At 39.1% G+C, this 15518-nt stretch overlaps 3 protein-coding genes and 1 long non-coding RNA gene across 7 annotated transcripts; 2 read left to right on the top strand and 2 right to left on the bottom strand.

The window, feature by feature from the left end:
• Window positions 1-94: 94 nt before the first annotated feature.
• On the top strand, window positions 95-4184 carry LOC124182853. Its single transcript, XM_046570607.1, has 8 exons — window positions 95-408; window positions 1122-1277; window positions 1374-1688; window positions 2302-2460; window positions 2682-2878; window positions 2974-3142; window positions 3304-3472; window positions 3577-4184. The coding sequence occupies exons 1-8, from the start codon at window positions 337-339 to the stop codon at window positions 3987-3989; spliced, it is 1650 nt and encodes a 549-aa protein (XP_046426563.1). The 5' UTR covers window positions 95-336; the 3' UTR covers window positions 3990-4184.
• On the bottom strand, window positions 1133-2423 carry LOC124182854. The gene is made up of 3 exons (XR_006870873.1): window positions 2145-2423; window positions 1357-1731; window positions 1133-1273 (listed from the first exon to the last, which is right to left on the bottom strand). It is a non-coding gene; the product is annotated as an uncharacterized LOC124182854 (long non-coding RNA).
• Window positions 4185-5442: 1258 nt separating the features above from the next.
• LOC124182262 (4-aminobutyrate aminotransferase, mitochondrial) lies at window positions 5443-10420 on the top strand. The gene is made up of 10 exons (XM_046569261.1): window positions 5443-5663; window positions 7120-7250; window positions 7394-7561; window positions 8041-8127; window positions 8200-8395; window positions 8489-8661; window positions 8745-8885; window positions 8981-9138; window positions 9208-9476; window positions 9570-10420. The coding sequence occupies exons 1-10, from the start codon at window positions 5597-5599 to the stop codon at window positions 9683-9685; spliced, it is 1506 nt and encodes a 501-aa protein (XP_046425217.1). The 5' UTR covers window positions 5443-5596; the 3' UTR covers window positions 9686-10420.
• LOC124182250 (VPS35 endosomal protein-sorting factor-like) lies at window positions 10412-15476 on the bottom strand. Of its 4 annotated transcripts, none has more exons than XM_046569228.1 (19): window positions 15382-15476; window positions 15022-15157; window positions 14764-14851; window positions 14426-14641; window positions 14172-14334; window positions 13872-14080; window positions 13662-13792; window positions 13408-13584; window positions 12983-13327; window positions 12805-12905; window positions 12558-12739; window positions 12341-12484; window positions 12088-12251; window positions 11846-12008; window positions 11589-11781; window positions 11366-11505; window positions 11141-11302; window positions 10782-11048; window positions 10412-10681 (listed from the first exon to the last, which is right to left on the bottom strand). In XM_046569228.1, exons 2-19 carry the CDS (start codon window positions 15036-15038, stop codon window positions 10592-10594), a joined length of 2952 nt encoding a protein of 983 aa, XP_046425184.1. In that variant the 5' UTR covers window positions 15039-15157; window positions 15382-15476; the 3' UTR covers window positions 10412-10591. The 4 variants fall into 4 exon arrangements, with proteins under 4 accessions (XP_046425184.1, XP_046425187.1, XP_046425185.1 ...); XM_046569231.1 differs by having other exon boundaries at window positions 15022-15132; XM_046569229.1 differs by lacking the exon at window positions 15382-15476 and adding an exon at window positions 15210-15353 and having other exon boundaries at window positions 15022-15132.
• Between the last annotated feature and the right edge of the window lie 42 nt (window positions 15477-15518).

The following is a 15518-nucleotide window of genomic DNA, read 5'->3' as shown; positions in this document are numbered from 1 at the left end:
ACCAAATTCCTAAAAGTCTGCAGCTTCTTACAGCTTATACGAGTACGAACAATGTGGGTGTAGTAAGTATACGCGCCCACCTACACAGGTATTGTACGCACGTAAAGCAGCGCAACGTTATTTTCTTCGATCGAACCATCGCTCCCGTGGCAACGTCTTGCGTATAAATGCATTTCATTCAAAGTTATGGCGTTTGGGCCGGTGTTAAGATTTACGGCAAGCCGAAATAAGACGGTGGACAGCAACATGTCAGTCAAAGAGCTTGCGGTGCACTTTTAGAATATAGATTCAAGCGTACACCCATACATACACAAGATACTTAACAGCTATGCAAAAATGCCACGTGTCTCGAGCTCCACGGGCCTTGTTGCTGCGCGAATTCGGCCTGTCTCTAGGCCGAGGAAAAAGGTTCGCATATTTTTTCATTCACACACTTGCATAATCGACTTGCTGGATTCTAATGTAACTACTCACTACTGACAGTTCACCATTTGAACAGCCACCGTAATTCAGCAAATTAAATGTACTTCGTATTTATTCATAATTTTATACAATGTGATTATCGACGGTTGATCAACCCTATAGAATGCCAGTAAGGGATCAGACAGACTCAAGCCCATCGACACCTTTTTCGGCCTATGAACAATCTCCGTCTTCTAGAGCGGGGTTTAGATAGACATCAAAAGAATTTCTTCGGTTGCGATTAGAGTGTGAATATGAAAGGATAAACCTGATTTCTAATTGGGGGCTGAACGAGATAGGCATATACTTACCCACACTTTATTGATTCGAATATTACCCACAGAGTATCTAACTCGTATCTTTTGTGGGACAAAAAAATTGTTGGTTTGCAGGTAAACCACATTAAAATGATTGTTTAAGAATTGTCTGAACGATTTCAACATCTAAATTTTCGTATAAGAAATCGTGACTTCGTTTTGCTGTTTGAAATATCGTTATAGATTCATAGCTAAATTTTGTTAGCGTAATTGGAACTAATACTAAAAGTTTTTAAAAAAATGTATTTTTAATCCGAAAGGTTTGTACTTTTACTTTCGTTTTTTTTTTTTTGAAACGCTGTGCCTTCTTCCGTATTTGCACATAAGTACTTGCGTTTTCAGCAAATTGATCTCTCTGGATGCACGAAACCGGCTCCGTTCGTTCTTCGGCCATTCTCGGGTCTGTTCAATCCGTATCCCTACGGATGTTCTGTACTGTGCAATCATCCTGCGGACGGGGAGGCCAAGGATGTCGTGCGCCGTGCGAAGGATTGCTGGGTAATATCACATACTTTAATTAGACAAATGCATCGCTTATCAACTGAGGAGAAACAAAACGGACAAACGAAATACATACCGTCATCTCTTCATCAGGCTACAGAGGGCAAGGCACTGCTTCTCCCCGCGGAGATGGAACTCATCCGAGCTACTCTGCTGGCCGGAGGTCGATCGCAGAGCGGGAACCGCCGCATCTCGCGTGGTATTGCCGATCATGCGGCACCCGATGCGACGGCCGTCCCCGAAGAACTCTTCCGGCACTACGCCGAGACCGATTCCCGGCCGTTGACTCCGACACCGACTCTCGCCAGTGGTCCAGCGCTCTGCGTTACCTCGCCTGATCCCCCCGCGGTTCATCCCCGCGAGCGTACCACCCTTGTCCTCGACCTTAGGGCAAACTCTCAGGAGCAGGTCGGTGCTTTTGGTAATTCACACCCTTAAGCCTTAGTTGTATCTACAGTATCAGAGAGAAGAATCTTGTACTAGCACAGTACTTTTGTTTCTTTCTCTATAAATTTCCTTGGAGTGAAAACTGCGTAACTCGTTAAAACTGAACTTTTCCACGTCAATCGCTTCGAGCGAATAATCACTCTAAATTTGACTCGATGCAGAGAGTGAGTATTCACTATATTGGAGTGAAATATTCACTCGATTTGGAGTTGCGCAGTTTTCACTCTCGCTCACGGAGGGAAGAAATAGAGCAGATTTTACTCAAAACTGCTCGAAAAGCGAGACATATCAGAGTTTTTGGTAAAAAAAACCCATGTCAACTATATTTATTATTATAAATGTAGCAGATTTTACTCTGCACACAGTGGTTTTCACTAATTCTGCAGTAAATTCTGCATTTTACGAATTATATCTTACCAACAAAACCTGATGAGTCCCTCCTTTCCTTTAGTTTTGAGTAAAATCTGCTCTTTTCTTCTCGCCGTGCTTAGTGATTGTTCACACCATTGGAGTGAATTCTCACTCCAGGACATTGAGAGAATTTGTCAAAGCCTCTTTTCACACTCTAATCCAGGATATAGAGACCCTGAGTTGGCACGCGCTGAGTCTAGAGCCGTTACCGAGTCCACGGAGAACCGAGGTCTTCGTCCCAAGGCCGACGCTGTTGTTGCCACTGAACCCATCGACTTCGGTCCCAGCGGCGCCGCCGCCGACGGTCAATGTCAGCAACGCGGTACGCTGCATGCCGCGAGATAACGTCCTCGCTTATCTCAATCTCAAGTAGCATAATTTTGTTGAATCAATCCCCTGGCCGCGGATCGACGCCATCATATAACGTCAGTTGCATGGAGCGTTCTGCAAAAAGATTGTTATCATAAATAATTGTAATCGGTGAAACTTACGCACAGGTTTTATGTGCAAATTATTTGTAATCGAATTAATTCTTTTCTACAGAGTACGCCGAAGAATACCGCGGGTGAAGGTTCGGACAGCGAAAGTGACGAGCCGTCTATGCGGAGGCGCGGAAAACGCTTACGTAAACGGAAATGCCGGCGCGGATCAACCTACGGCCAACAAAATGAAGTCAGAGATCCTCCCGAGCCCCTCGAAACGCAGGTCTCACAGGTTGAGATTGGCCTCGGAGACAACTCGTTAGTTACTTACTGCAGCGTTTAGTGCAAACGGGCGATAAACGTGCCTTTAATATATTTAGAAGTGTCGAATAGTTGTTCATAATTTTTTCCAGAGCTAGACCTCCCGTCGCCGACGGCACGATTTTGTCACCTTCGAGTAAAGAGCCGATCGCATCGCCACCGTATCGCATTTTTCCGGAGAGTTTCATAGATGCCGATATTCTGAAACATTTGGGAAGGCAATTAGACCGCGACACGGTCGAAGGAGAATTTTCTGCTAAGGTAACGGAAGAATAGCCCATAAGTGCGCATTGTACGGTAATTAACCCTTTTATGGATACATTTTTCCTTACATGCGATTCACTTGAAATTTTCATACATCAGCTTTTGGGGTCTCTAATTGAAGGGTTAAGTGAATCACATTGGTGAAACATATGTTACAGCGAAGAATCGCGCTAGAAGAGGCTTTGAGAGTAAAATCATTAGAATCCCGAAGCGGAAAAGAAGTTAAGCAAGAAACAGGACCCAGCGCATCGTCACTGAATGTGCCAAGGGTATTTTCTCGACAAAGCTCCCGATTTGAACTTCCCCTGGACAGTAGAGCATTGGCCGGTAAAGAAATACATTTCCTCTCGAAGTTTCTTCTCTTTGCCATAGAACGATATGTCCCACGAACGCAATTTCGGTCATAGATCAACTATTATGTTATACTTTAGAAATGTCGCCGTTGGATTACCTCGGCAGACATGTTTTCGTAACCCCTGGAAGGAAGCTAATCTTCAGGCGAGCCTTCAACAGATATTTCGAAGAAGATTCGACCGGAACGAGACGCATGCTCCCGGACAAGATTCAAGTCGGGCTGGAAGAAGTGATGGGGCGATCATTCACTGAGGATCAATCATTCAAATTTGCAAGCACCGTAGGTCCCGTCCAAATTCCGGTTGACTTCCGGACTTGGTGCGGAATTTGTGCCGCTGCGGAAAGACTCCTTGTCCCCCTTCCACCTCGAGACGCAGACCCGCCGACCTGGATCGAACGTGTTGACCTCGAGGGCCTCGAACGAAGACTCAGATCCGTCAAAGCCGATTCCAAACTGGCTTTGCTACTAACGGAAATTCGGGACCGTTGATGATTCATGACTAAATATTCTTTTCAAAACTAATTGTCGTATCTTATTTGACCTCCAACATAATTCATTACGATATTACTTATTACGAGTTTTATACATGCGAGCACAAATTTACCATCATTCAAATTAATCGTATTTCAAAATTAATGCTTGTTCAACTTCAAAATGGGAGATTGGAACATGAATAAACCAATTTAAACCAAATATTCGTCCACCCAGATGCAGTAAAGTTCTTCACGGAATGTCCACTTGAAAGGGAGATGGCGCCACTGCGTGCACGATCTATTTAGAGTTCTTACCGATGACAGGTAATCTAGGACATCTGAATTACCGATCGGAGTTGTAAGATTTCCAACGGGCAATTTCAATTTCAAATTTTATACATTCGAAAAGTACATACCTATGCATACCTGGCTTACACTTGTGTACACATCGCATCAAAGGAAGCGATATATCATGTAAAAGATTATTGCGCGGCCCCATATTGAAAAAAAAACCACTATATATATGGCAATCACGCGTGCAAAAATGAAACTTCTGAAATCTATATAAGAGTAATTTAGCGTGACTGTACTGCTAAAAAAAATGGCTATTTGAAGAGCTTATATTCGAACAAAGCGGCTGAGAGAATGAAAAAAATACAGAGAGAGAGAGAGACAAAGAAAGATAGGGAGAATTAGCAATACCCGGTTTTCATTTGAAATACTAAATAGGCTTTTGTGTTCAGGGACAAAGGCAAGACCGGTGATAAGGGTCATTCGGCGGTTTAATAACATTGCGGTTCATAACAGAGCGTTTCACAAAACAATCTGTAGTTAATCCCAGTGAAGAAATTTCACTTCAATATATGTAACTTATTGATTTCGTACTAATCGACTGGAATCTACAACTGATATTGCGATCGGTTCAACGATTAGCTGGTATCATTATCTTATTTGCGACTAAAATACTACGCGTAGACACATGTATGCGAATTCGTTACAACATACAACTGCGTACGATTGCGTAGAAGTCCGAACGTCGATGCTATAACTATACCAAGGGCACAGCTGAACATCTTATAACAAACAGTGTGCAAACATAAATCGGAGATAAAGTTTTCAAATATGTCAGCACAACGTTTTATCGCTTCCGAAAGAGTATAAATAATACGTATAAGGTACCATCTACATTTCAACCGGAAATCGTAGTTTGATTTATTTATTTATTTGTTTTCCAACTTGTCGAACTCTTGTTCAAAAAGTTCATTTAGAAACCAATGAGATTGGATTCGGATATGTATAATGCATCTCGGTTCCGAATCTAAGTTATTTCTATATTCGCATTTTTACGGCTCGTAGAGACGGGTATTCGTATTAACGTGGGATGTAGCCGTGCGAATCACGCAGACGCTGTAAAGGCTGTTTCGAAAGGTTGCAGGCGCATCGTGTTTGCGTCTCCCCAACCCGGAGAACCGGAGTAGAACCAGCCCTAAGCCTTGGATAACCAGTCAGTAGGTCGAGACATACAGCCGCTGCAAGTTAGGTACAAATATCTGCTTGATAACGAGGCGTTGAGTTTCATTAATTCCGGTGGTGATAATCCCTTATTGTCGAAAGCCCATCAGGATGCTGTTCAAGCGGTTTCCATCTCTTCTTCGCAATCGATCTTTTGGGCGACGGATTGTGTGCACAGGTACAACCCAATGTTTAAATATAAGTGAGCAATAAAAAAAAAACATACAACATATACATGTATAAATGAGTCGAACTATACGAATTGATGAAAAATAAATTACAAAAAATATTCTCTCGCATTTTTTCACTGCCCGTTGAAAATCAGAGGGTTTTATGCTTGGCAAAATCTACGGTTTGCACCTCGTTCGTACGGTTTAACGTACCGCTAAATAGAAGAGTTATTTTTAAATAAATTATACTAGGTAGACCCGGCCTTACTCGATGAAATTTTATCCCGCATACATTCCGCTAGACACAAAACTGTATCGTAGTTGTATTATTTATGTATTATAAGTTGAATCAATACAGTTGAAATCATTGTCAAGTATTAGCGGTTATAAAATTTTTCGCATATCTCTGTCAATTTTCAAATTCTATGCAACATCGTAAGATGTGATATTCAATTTTACAAATCTTTGTAAATTGCGACTTTCAATAAATTCTACGTTATTTTATCGCGCAGCAAATTGGCATGCTATTTTCTCATACATATCATACATGTTATTCATACTGTATATTAGACTGTATGAAAAAAGTCTTCATGATCCTTAAATACTTTTTAACCTTAAATAACTTTTGAAAGAGTAGATTTACCGTAAAATGATAACATGCCTTTTTCGTAGACCGTTCTATTGCCTACAAAAATACGTTCTGGTCTTATCCAGTACACTAACAGGGTGACGAGTTATAAAATTCCAAAGTTAAAAAAAAAAAAAAAATCCCATTTTATTTAAATGGGAAATACAAAATCTCGATGATGCACCTCTAAATATTATTATTAAGAGCTGAAACTAGAACAGCATCTTTTTTCCGTCATTTCGAACAATGTTTTCGACTTGAATTTCGAACAAAAACACTGTCAATATTTTTGATACAGTCTACTGTATATTATGTGCGATTTTTATCGTTCTTTAACTGGGACCTATATGCAAGATGAGTCGAACAATTGGCTCTAACTAGACGCGATGAACGCTCGTCAATGCAAACTCGCAATCAGTGGTACAGAGTGTGGATGTATACAGAATATTTATATAGAACCTTGTTCGCCTAGCAATACTTACATTTCAAATTTTTCGTCAAATTTGTCACTTCTTTCACCTTCAATCTGCGGTATATCTACCCCACGACAATATCTTCCGAACAAATACATCGCTCGATTGACTATTCCAGATACGAAAAATCAATTCCTTATCAATTCCGATTGTAAAAAGATGTGAACGATACCTCGAGTACGGTAGTGAGAATAATTCAAAACTCGATACTCTAAATATATACATCGTACAATCGGTAACGTAGACACCTAAGTTTACCGAGGATAAACTTTTTCGATGCTTAGAGCGAAAATAGACACCAATTTCGATATTTCAGCTCGTGAACCTACGTTTCCGTCTTATTTCCAAATAAATTGTCCTCAGTATTTGAAACTACGCCCGAAAGATGCCTGACTTCCGGCCCTTTGCCCGGTGAACCAAATAAACCATCCGTACTCACAGAAATTCCTGGACCTACATCAAGTCGTTTATTGAAAGAGCTTAGCGATGTTCAGGTAATGTTTGATGATTTGGATTGCATTAACAAATGATTTGACGAGCAGCTGAATTATTATAAAAATTTTCATAACATAATCTAATCTCAATTTATAATTCACGGATTTACCAAGAGCAGATGACGAGTGTTTGTTTATTTTAGCAAACAGGCTCGGTGCAGCTGTTTGCAGATTATGCGAAATCAATTGGGAATTACTTAGTGGACGTAGACGGTAACACGCTGCTTGATGTATACATGCAGATTTCATCGATGCCTCTCGGCTATAATCATCCAGCCATGTTAGGGGCACTGGCTGATCCTGCCAATCAGGTAATCACTTAATCAGTCGACAAAGAATTGTTTTCAAACAGCTTTATGACGCGGTATATAAAATGATCCCCGTTGTAAATCGCATGGTCAACTGAGTAATCGAAGCAACAAGGTGATTGGGTCTTCCCTACTAAAAATGACAATTTCTTGAATCATATAATGTTATGATCAAAATAAACTTGTAATTCATTACATAATTTATTTTGTAAATTCGAGATAAATATATAAAAAATTACACAATGAATTACAAAAGCACGAATCATCGAGTATATTAGTTAACAGTATATGATTTTTAATCTGGTATATCTGATGATTCACGTTTTTGCGATTCATTGCGTCATTTTTCTCAAATTTATGAGATCAATCATTTAATAAATTATACGTTGATTTCGGTTATAACATTATGTGATTTAAGACATGGTCATTTTCAGTAAAGTTTTTCCTTAGCAAGTGGTATGCTTATTAGATATCACTTTCAGATAATCCTAGCGAACAGGCCAGCACTCGGCGTTTTTCCTGGAAAAGACTGGCCAAACAAATTGAGGGATGTACTGCTTAAAAAGGGAGTAAGTGGTTCATTACTGGATTTAATATCCGTTAAAAAGGCTGGTTTTTATTGGAAATTTTTTCATATTCAGGTCGCTCCAGCAGGGTTAACTCAAATTACGACTATGATGTGTGGATCGTGTTCCAATGAAAATGCGTTCAAAAATATATTCCTCTGGTATGCAGCTAAGAAGCGGCACGGAGCACCATTCACCAAAGAAGAAATGGAATCTTGTATGATCAATCAGTCTCCAGGGTCCCCTCGCTATTCCATCATGTCATTTAAAGGTTTACGATTTAGTATATGTTCTTCTATGCAGGAAATCAAAGCAAGATTTGAACATCGTTTATCGTTAACTAAATCTATAAAAATAATTTCAGGAGCATTTCATGGAAGAACTTTGGGATCTTTGTCAACGACGCATAGCAAATACATTCATAAGATTGATGTACCGGCCTTTGACTGGCCTATTGCGTCATTTCCAGAATACAAGTATCCTCTCGAACAAAACACCCGAGAAAATCAGCAAGAAGATCAGCGCTGCTTGGCTGAGGTAAGAATATTGGAAAGACAGGAAACTGCCTTGTGACCATTTTCTATACCACTTTCCTTAAAAATTGAACAATTTTTTGACAGGTTGAGGATCTGATTGCAAAATATGATACGCAGAAGAAAATCCCAGTTGCTGGTATTATAATAGAGCCAATACAGTCAGAAGGAGGCGATAATCACGCGTCCCCAGAATTCTTTCAGCAGCTCCAACGAATAGCTAAGAAGGTAACAACTTTATGACATTTCATTTCTGTTCTTTGTCATGGTTCGAATATCCAGAAAAACTGACAGAATTCACAAACTTTTCTTCCCTATCACAGCATGGAATTGCCTTACTCATTGACGAGGTTCAGACCGGAGGTGGTCCTACGGGAAAGATGTGGTGCCACGAACACTTCAATCTGGACTCACCTCCAGAGGTTGTAACTTTTAGTAAAAAAATGCAAATAGGCGGATACTACCATCTCCCAGAGCTGAAGTGAGTTCATTGATGTGAAATTTATTGCGTGTGGGCAAAACTGTATATGAAAATATTCATTACTCACAGACCTAAGCAGGCGTATCAAGTTTTCAACACGTGGATGGGAGATCCTGGAAAACTTCTACTTCTTGAAGTAGTCCTAGACGTGATTAAGAGAGATAATCTCTTGGAGAATGCTTCGCGAGTCGGAGATTACACATTGAAACAATTGATATCCATGGAGAATGAATTCTCTAATCAAATCAGTGCCACGCGAGGTCGTGGTACATTTATAGCTTTTTCTTGCTCATCTGCAAAACTACGAGACGAAATTGTTAAGAAACTTCATTCCAAGGGTGAGAAAACTCCACGATTTTTATATACACCGATAAAAAGTGTCAGGTCTCATTATCCGAATTAGCTCATTAATTTCCGCGCATTTATTTCAGGTATTCAAGCCGGTGGGTGTGGCTCGGTGTCGATTAGGCTGAGGCCTGCACTCACGTTTACGGAGTATCACACGGATATATTTTTAGATGCTCTGCGATCCATCCTAAAAGGATAAATATATCAACGCGATCAAAACGTTCTTCCAGATCCAACGTCTTCCGTACAACGGTATAATTATCTGTGAATTATGTCTTCCAAAAATAACTAATCTATAATGTGAATTTAGATTTACGCTGTACATGATAATCTTGTTGGTAACTATGTAAGCAAATTTTCTGTCAAATGCAAAATCAAAGGAAAAGAAAAATTGAAAGGTACTGCTGTAAGAAATAAGTTGAGTATATAATTTTGAAATCATTCCATGTGGCGCGATGATAAAAGGTCGTTGAATAGTTCAATTAGTTTGAAATAATCAAGACGAGTTATGTTAAATCTATGTCTAGCTTTTAAAGGTGCACAAGTTCAAATAATAGATTATTAATATTCGTATTGTTACGCGTAAAAGAAATAACACGACGTAGCTTCCGGAATGTCTTATGTAAATTATTCATATTTTGGTGCTTTATAACTTGCATAACTGCAGGACTATTTGATATTACGAAATTGTCGTTATTTCATTTTATCTTCTTATATTTTAATTCGAATAAGTAAAAATAAAATAAATCGTCTAGCGACGAATTATAATTTTGCGATAATTGTACATTATTTTAAATAGCAAATAATATTCATTATGTTGTGCATAATCTAACAAATCGTTGTCTTGATATTTGCAAATAGGTCTATGTAGTGTATAGTTAACAATACGGAACTTCTTGAAATAATGTAAAATAAAAAGATGATCTCACATTCACTTGTGAATTTATTATACGCATAATGCAACTCACTCGATTATTTCATAGAATTAATCGTAGATTTCACCCTTACCTATGTATTTTCCGGCAATCCTGCATCTCACGTGCAGTATATTGAAAAACATAAGCCTTTCATATACACTGGTACAAGTTTTCACAGGCGAATTCGACTAGGTGTTCAACATTTTTTTAAGCAATTCTGGGAAATGATCAAATACTACAAGTTGACTTCTGTTCTTCATGTATTCTATCGTTTGTACCTATTACAGGAGTACCAAAATAAATATAAATATTTTAAAAACTCGTGGAAACTGATATTTCATTTTTTTTTTTCCCTATTTTGCTTGATAAAAAACTTACCGACAATTTAGGATCAGCTGAGCCATGTCTTTGAGATAATTTCCACAAATTGATAGCAATCGTTGCTAACGGAGGCTGCCTCAAATCTGCTCGCATTATTAAGCGACAGAATAACTCTAGTGCAAGTACCGATTGCTTTCCATGTTGATCGCTAGAGCCAAGATACTTTAAATGATTCAATATTTCTTCAAAGACTTTGGAGCTTATTTTGTCTACTTCGTTGATGAATTTTTTATCAGAACCGTACAGAGTGTCATTAGATTCAACCTGAAAAAATACATAATATTAATACGTCAGTTCATGGATCGGTTGCTTAGTTGAAGAAACCTGATTTTTCAACCGCATATAGTCGTAATCACCTTATCAACGTGATAGGGGTAATTCTCCTGTGTCACGGTAGATAAAAGGTCAAGAACTCGTAGATACAGGTACGATTTACTGGAAGAATTAGCTTCGAAACAGCGTTGGACGGCATTGAGAAGCCCTCGCATTAAATACAATACTCCGTGTTCTGGACTGTCCTATTAAAAGAGTTAAAGGTTGTTCCTCAAATATAATTGTGTTGTGTTCTTGTAAAACCTTACCGGAACAACTAACAGCGTGGATAAGAAACTAGACAAGTACGACAACAGATATGGTTCAGAACTCTTCTGTCTTCCATCGAGTTCAATAGTTTTTGGCATCTCTGGTACTAAACTAAGGGCTGCTTTGAAACAAGCATCGGCTGTAATTAAAGACATGGTTTGAGCCTTACGTTGAATTAATAATATAGAAAGTGGCCTTATCCTGATGAAGCATATCGATTACCTTGGCCCAGACACTGATTCAGAAGAGCAACTTGACCCGACAAAAGATATAACTGAAGTCGCGTATGTACCAGAGTTAAAGATGGTATAGTGATAAAACAGAATGCTGCGCAAGCTCTAACAAATGCAGAAGTCCGTCTTGTGTGATGGCCACGAACTATTTTTCTTGTGTCAACAGAGAGTCTGTTCACACACTGGAAAGCGAATTAGGTTTTTATCAAGTTTTCATGCGGCATGGACCATTTGAGAGAGCCTTACCTGGACGAGTTGAATGTGAACAGAATCAAGATTTGGAAACGCGGCTCTTGCTTCGGCATAAAAGCTCAGCTGTTTTTCGAAATCTCTACCATAATCTATTCGCTGCACAAGCCCACATATTAAATTCCCGATTTGTCTTTTCTCATCATCAACCGTCAGCGCACTGTTGATTGATTATTCCAGTAATCGTTAGAGAAATATTCTTGTTTTGACTTACACAACGTTTTCATTTGTATTCATACCTGACAGAGTCGTGAATTATTCGAGCAATGAACATAAGGGCATTGATGACAATTGGATCATTTATTAGCCCAGGTTGAGAACTGAGTCCATCAATGATGGTTTTGCAGACGTCAACTTTAATGCTTTCTTTGTGGAAAAGATCAATAAGTGGAAGGAAGTTTTCCTGCGGAAGATGATAAAGTAGATAAAAAATACTTTACTCGGAAATAGGAAATATGTGCGAATTTTATGGAAAAGAAGAGCAGTTTTCACCATAGTTAGTAACGATTCGTAGTCCTGAGTATGAGCGACTACTTTATCAACGATAGTTTGCATTTGGGAATAGTGTTGCTCAAATGCTCGATTGGGAATCAAGTGGCTAATAATTTCTCCCAAAATAAAGTTTACTTCTGTTACCTGGAATAACGAGTTATCAAATCATTTGAAACTTGCTCCGGAATAAAGAGATTGTCATATAATAACAACTTACGGAAAAATAGATAACTGTAAATTGAATCCAGATTTCCGCACATTGCATAAATTTAACGGGATCTTTCAGGTTCGCTACATACTGCCAAACGGCATTAAGAACTGGCTTGCAATCTTCCTTTGGAAGTGACTCCTGTATCAAGCACTGCCCGAGCCTTCGATACAAAAGATGTTGGGGAAATCCTGTGGCGTAAAAAGTTAAATGATCAACAGTGAGTGGAGAAACGTTAGGAGTTTAACAAGCTTACCTTCCTCATTGCAGGACATGATCAAATTAACAAATTCCATCGGACGGCTGGCTATGTAAGTCGACTTGAACGCAGACAGTATTGTATTTAAGAGTAGCCCGCTAAATTCAAATACACAGGAATAAGAATTCTCTTTACTTTCCAACGAGACGCGGTGCGTGTTTGATGCAAAACCCACCTGTTCGATTCCTGCTTACATCGTGCAAGTATCTCTATCAAAAGACTCTCAGGAGCTGATGAGGCCATCACTTGTAAAATCCAGTCTAACGCCGGAGTGTACAAGTTGAGATAAGAGGACGTCGGTATATTCTGTTTATTTAAATCGGCCTTTATCGTTTGGCTGAATAACTGTCCATACGTTGACAGAAAGTCGTAAAAATTCTCTTTTACAAATCCAAGATCTGTGGATTGGTTGAGAGCCAAACCAACGCGGCAGAGATAACATCTTGCGTAAACTGCTATAAGAGGATTTCCGATCCCTCTAATCATACGTGTTATGCGTAACAAGGCAGTGCTGAATTCGCTGAAGTTAGGCAAAGAAAAAAATTAAAATCACAGTTCTATAAATAAGAATAATTACATAAGCGCAAGGGCTATTCTTACCTCGAAGTTAAATAACTGTACGATTTTATTATAGCCATTTCAACGTAAAGGCGCGGTACAAGTTCTCTAATAGATGCTATTTTGTAAAACCAATTACGACAAGTTTCTTTAGCACTTTCGGGCACCATTTCAGGGGTAAAGTTATCCGGTAAACAAGTGACGACTTTGCTTCCTGGTCTAGGAGAAAAGAGCAATACTTCAATGAATGAAAACAATCTGACGACTTTAATGCAGTCAAATGAAAGGAAACTCACTTGTAATACTCAGCTTTCATCTTGAGCCTTTCGTAGACAAGTTTACCAAAAATGTCAAGAATATCTGTGATCAGAACGAATTTACTAGGATAGAAAGCCATAGCTGCTGTATCGCCAAGCAGTTTTGCACACTGTGAACGAATACTAGTTAGAAACAATGCCTGTCCAAACGTTTATGTCATATTGTTCTGCGCAACTGCTTTAAAATACCTGAATTGCGATTTTCAATGCTTTCACTCTTTGGTCCGAGTGCCAAGCCTGCACAAGTTCATTGTTCAGCAGCTCGATGCGTGCTGCATATTCCTGTTGTGTTAAATCCAGCATTTGTCTAACAGATCCCTCCTCGAAATCATCCAGCTGCTCAAGCCTAGTTCTGACTTTATCGACCATAGTACCACTAGGTTGCACTTTGACAATGACTATGAATTGACGTTACAAAAGCATAATTGATTATTTCACTAGTTTCTTTTACATCAACAGGTAGGATCCTAAAATTACGAATTAATCAACCTTTTTCTCCACCCGGTAAGAAGCTGGTCACTATAGACAACTTTTCAGATGTCGTATACTTTGTTAGGATAGCTGCTCGTCGAGCTTGCCAAGGTTCAGCCAAATCGTCGGCGACAACTTTAGATTTTTTGCCTACAGATGTAACGTTAGCGGAATAATCCCACTATAAAAAGATACGTCTATTGTTCCACTAACTGGCAAAAGAGGAGTCAAATATTTTTCATGAAGATTAAATAATTCAATTGATAAAATACTTCGTCGGCGGCCATTTTAGACAATGGGTCCAAATCCTGTCTGGCAAATTGTGATAGCGGATCAGAACCATCGAATGAAGAATGATTAAGTAGCTGATCTGAAAACAAGTTTGTTACTGGCACAGGAGCGTGGGTTGGAGTTGGTGTTCCGGTTGAAGATCCTGTACTCGAGCTTCGTATGGTTCCACGTCTGAACCCTCCTCGACCATCTGTCATCTGCATAATGTCATTAATCAACATTTCCAATAATCAACCCGCCTTTTTCACAGACGATAATATTACTGTATGAACATAACGTCTGTCTTCGAGTCTGAATATTCTGAAGCAAAATTACTTACGGTGACTGTGATTGGGTTTAGAGGGTGTTCCGTCACCTCTTCTGAGTGTGGAACACGAAGTAATCCTTGATTCAACGGACATGCTGACCTTAAGTGATTAGAAAATATAGGTATCAACGAACCTGAGTTGTTACAAACTGAATGTTTTCAGTTTATAGAATGTGGAGGAAAACAACGTCTTGGAAAGATGTAACAGAAGCTACACCGATAGTATCTAATATTTTATCTTTTATTAAAGATCGTGTACGTTATACATACCACTCTATTTCGAACATTGTCGCGTTTTTTAGTTACGAACACCGATCCAAGTTGTTAACGTGTTGAAAATATCGTAGGAGGTATTGGCCAGATAAATCGTGTATATACGATCTGTAAGTTAAAACAGTTCCATAACCTCAAAAGAAGGGAAATGTCAAAAAATTAATATGGTGCGAATAAGAAGTTACCTCTACATGTAGGCAGCAAAGTTATCGACTATGAACACTTGAGGTTTTATGTGTATTTATGAGATTGGATGTAAACGGCTTCCCCGATAATGAAGCTTGACACGGATCTCTTAACACGTCTTCTTAATAGATCAGTATCGTTAACTCGCAGAGTTTGGTCGTGAAAATTTACCTAGCAAATTACCCGTCCTTAAATTCTTCCGTCAATGTTACAGATAATAATTCATTACTGAATGTGCAGCTTAGAACGTGCGTTGCAAAGAGAATCGTGAGTTGATTGAAGATATTTCAGTCAACGGAACGTGTAGA

The sequence above is a fragment of the Neodiprion fabricii genome, chromosome 5 (genome assembly GCF_021155785.1).
Source record: "Neodiprion fabricii isolate iyNeoFabr1 chromosome 5, iyNeoFabr1.1, whole genome shotgun sequence".
Lineage (NCBI taxonomy): Eukaryota > Metazoa > Arthropoda > Insecta > Hymenoptera > Diprionidae > Neodiprion > Neodiprion fabricii.
This window is presented reverse-complemented; position numbering and strand designations above follow the sequence as displayed.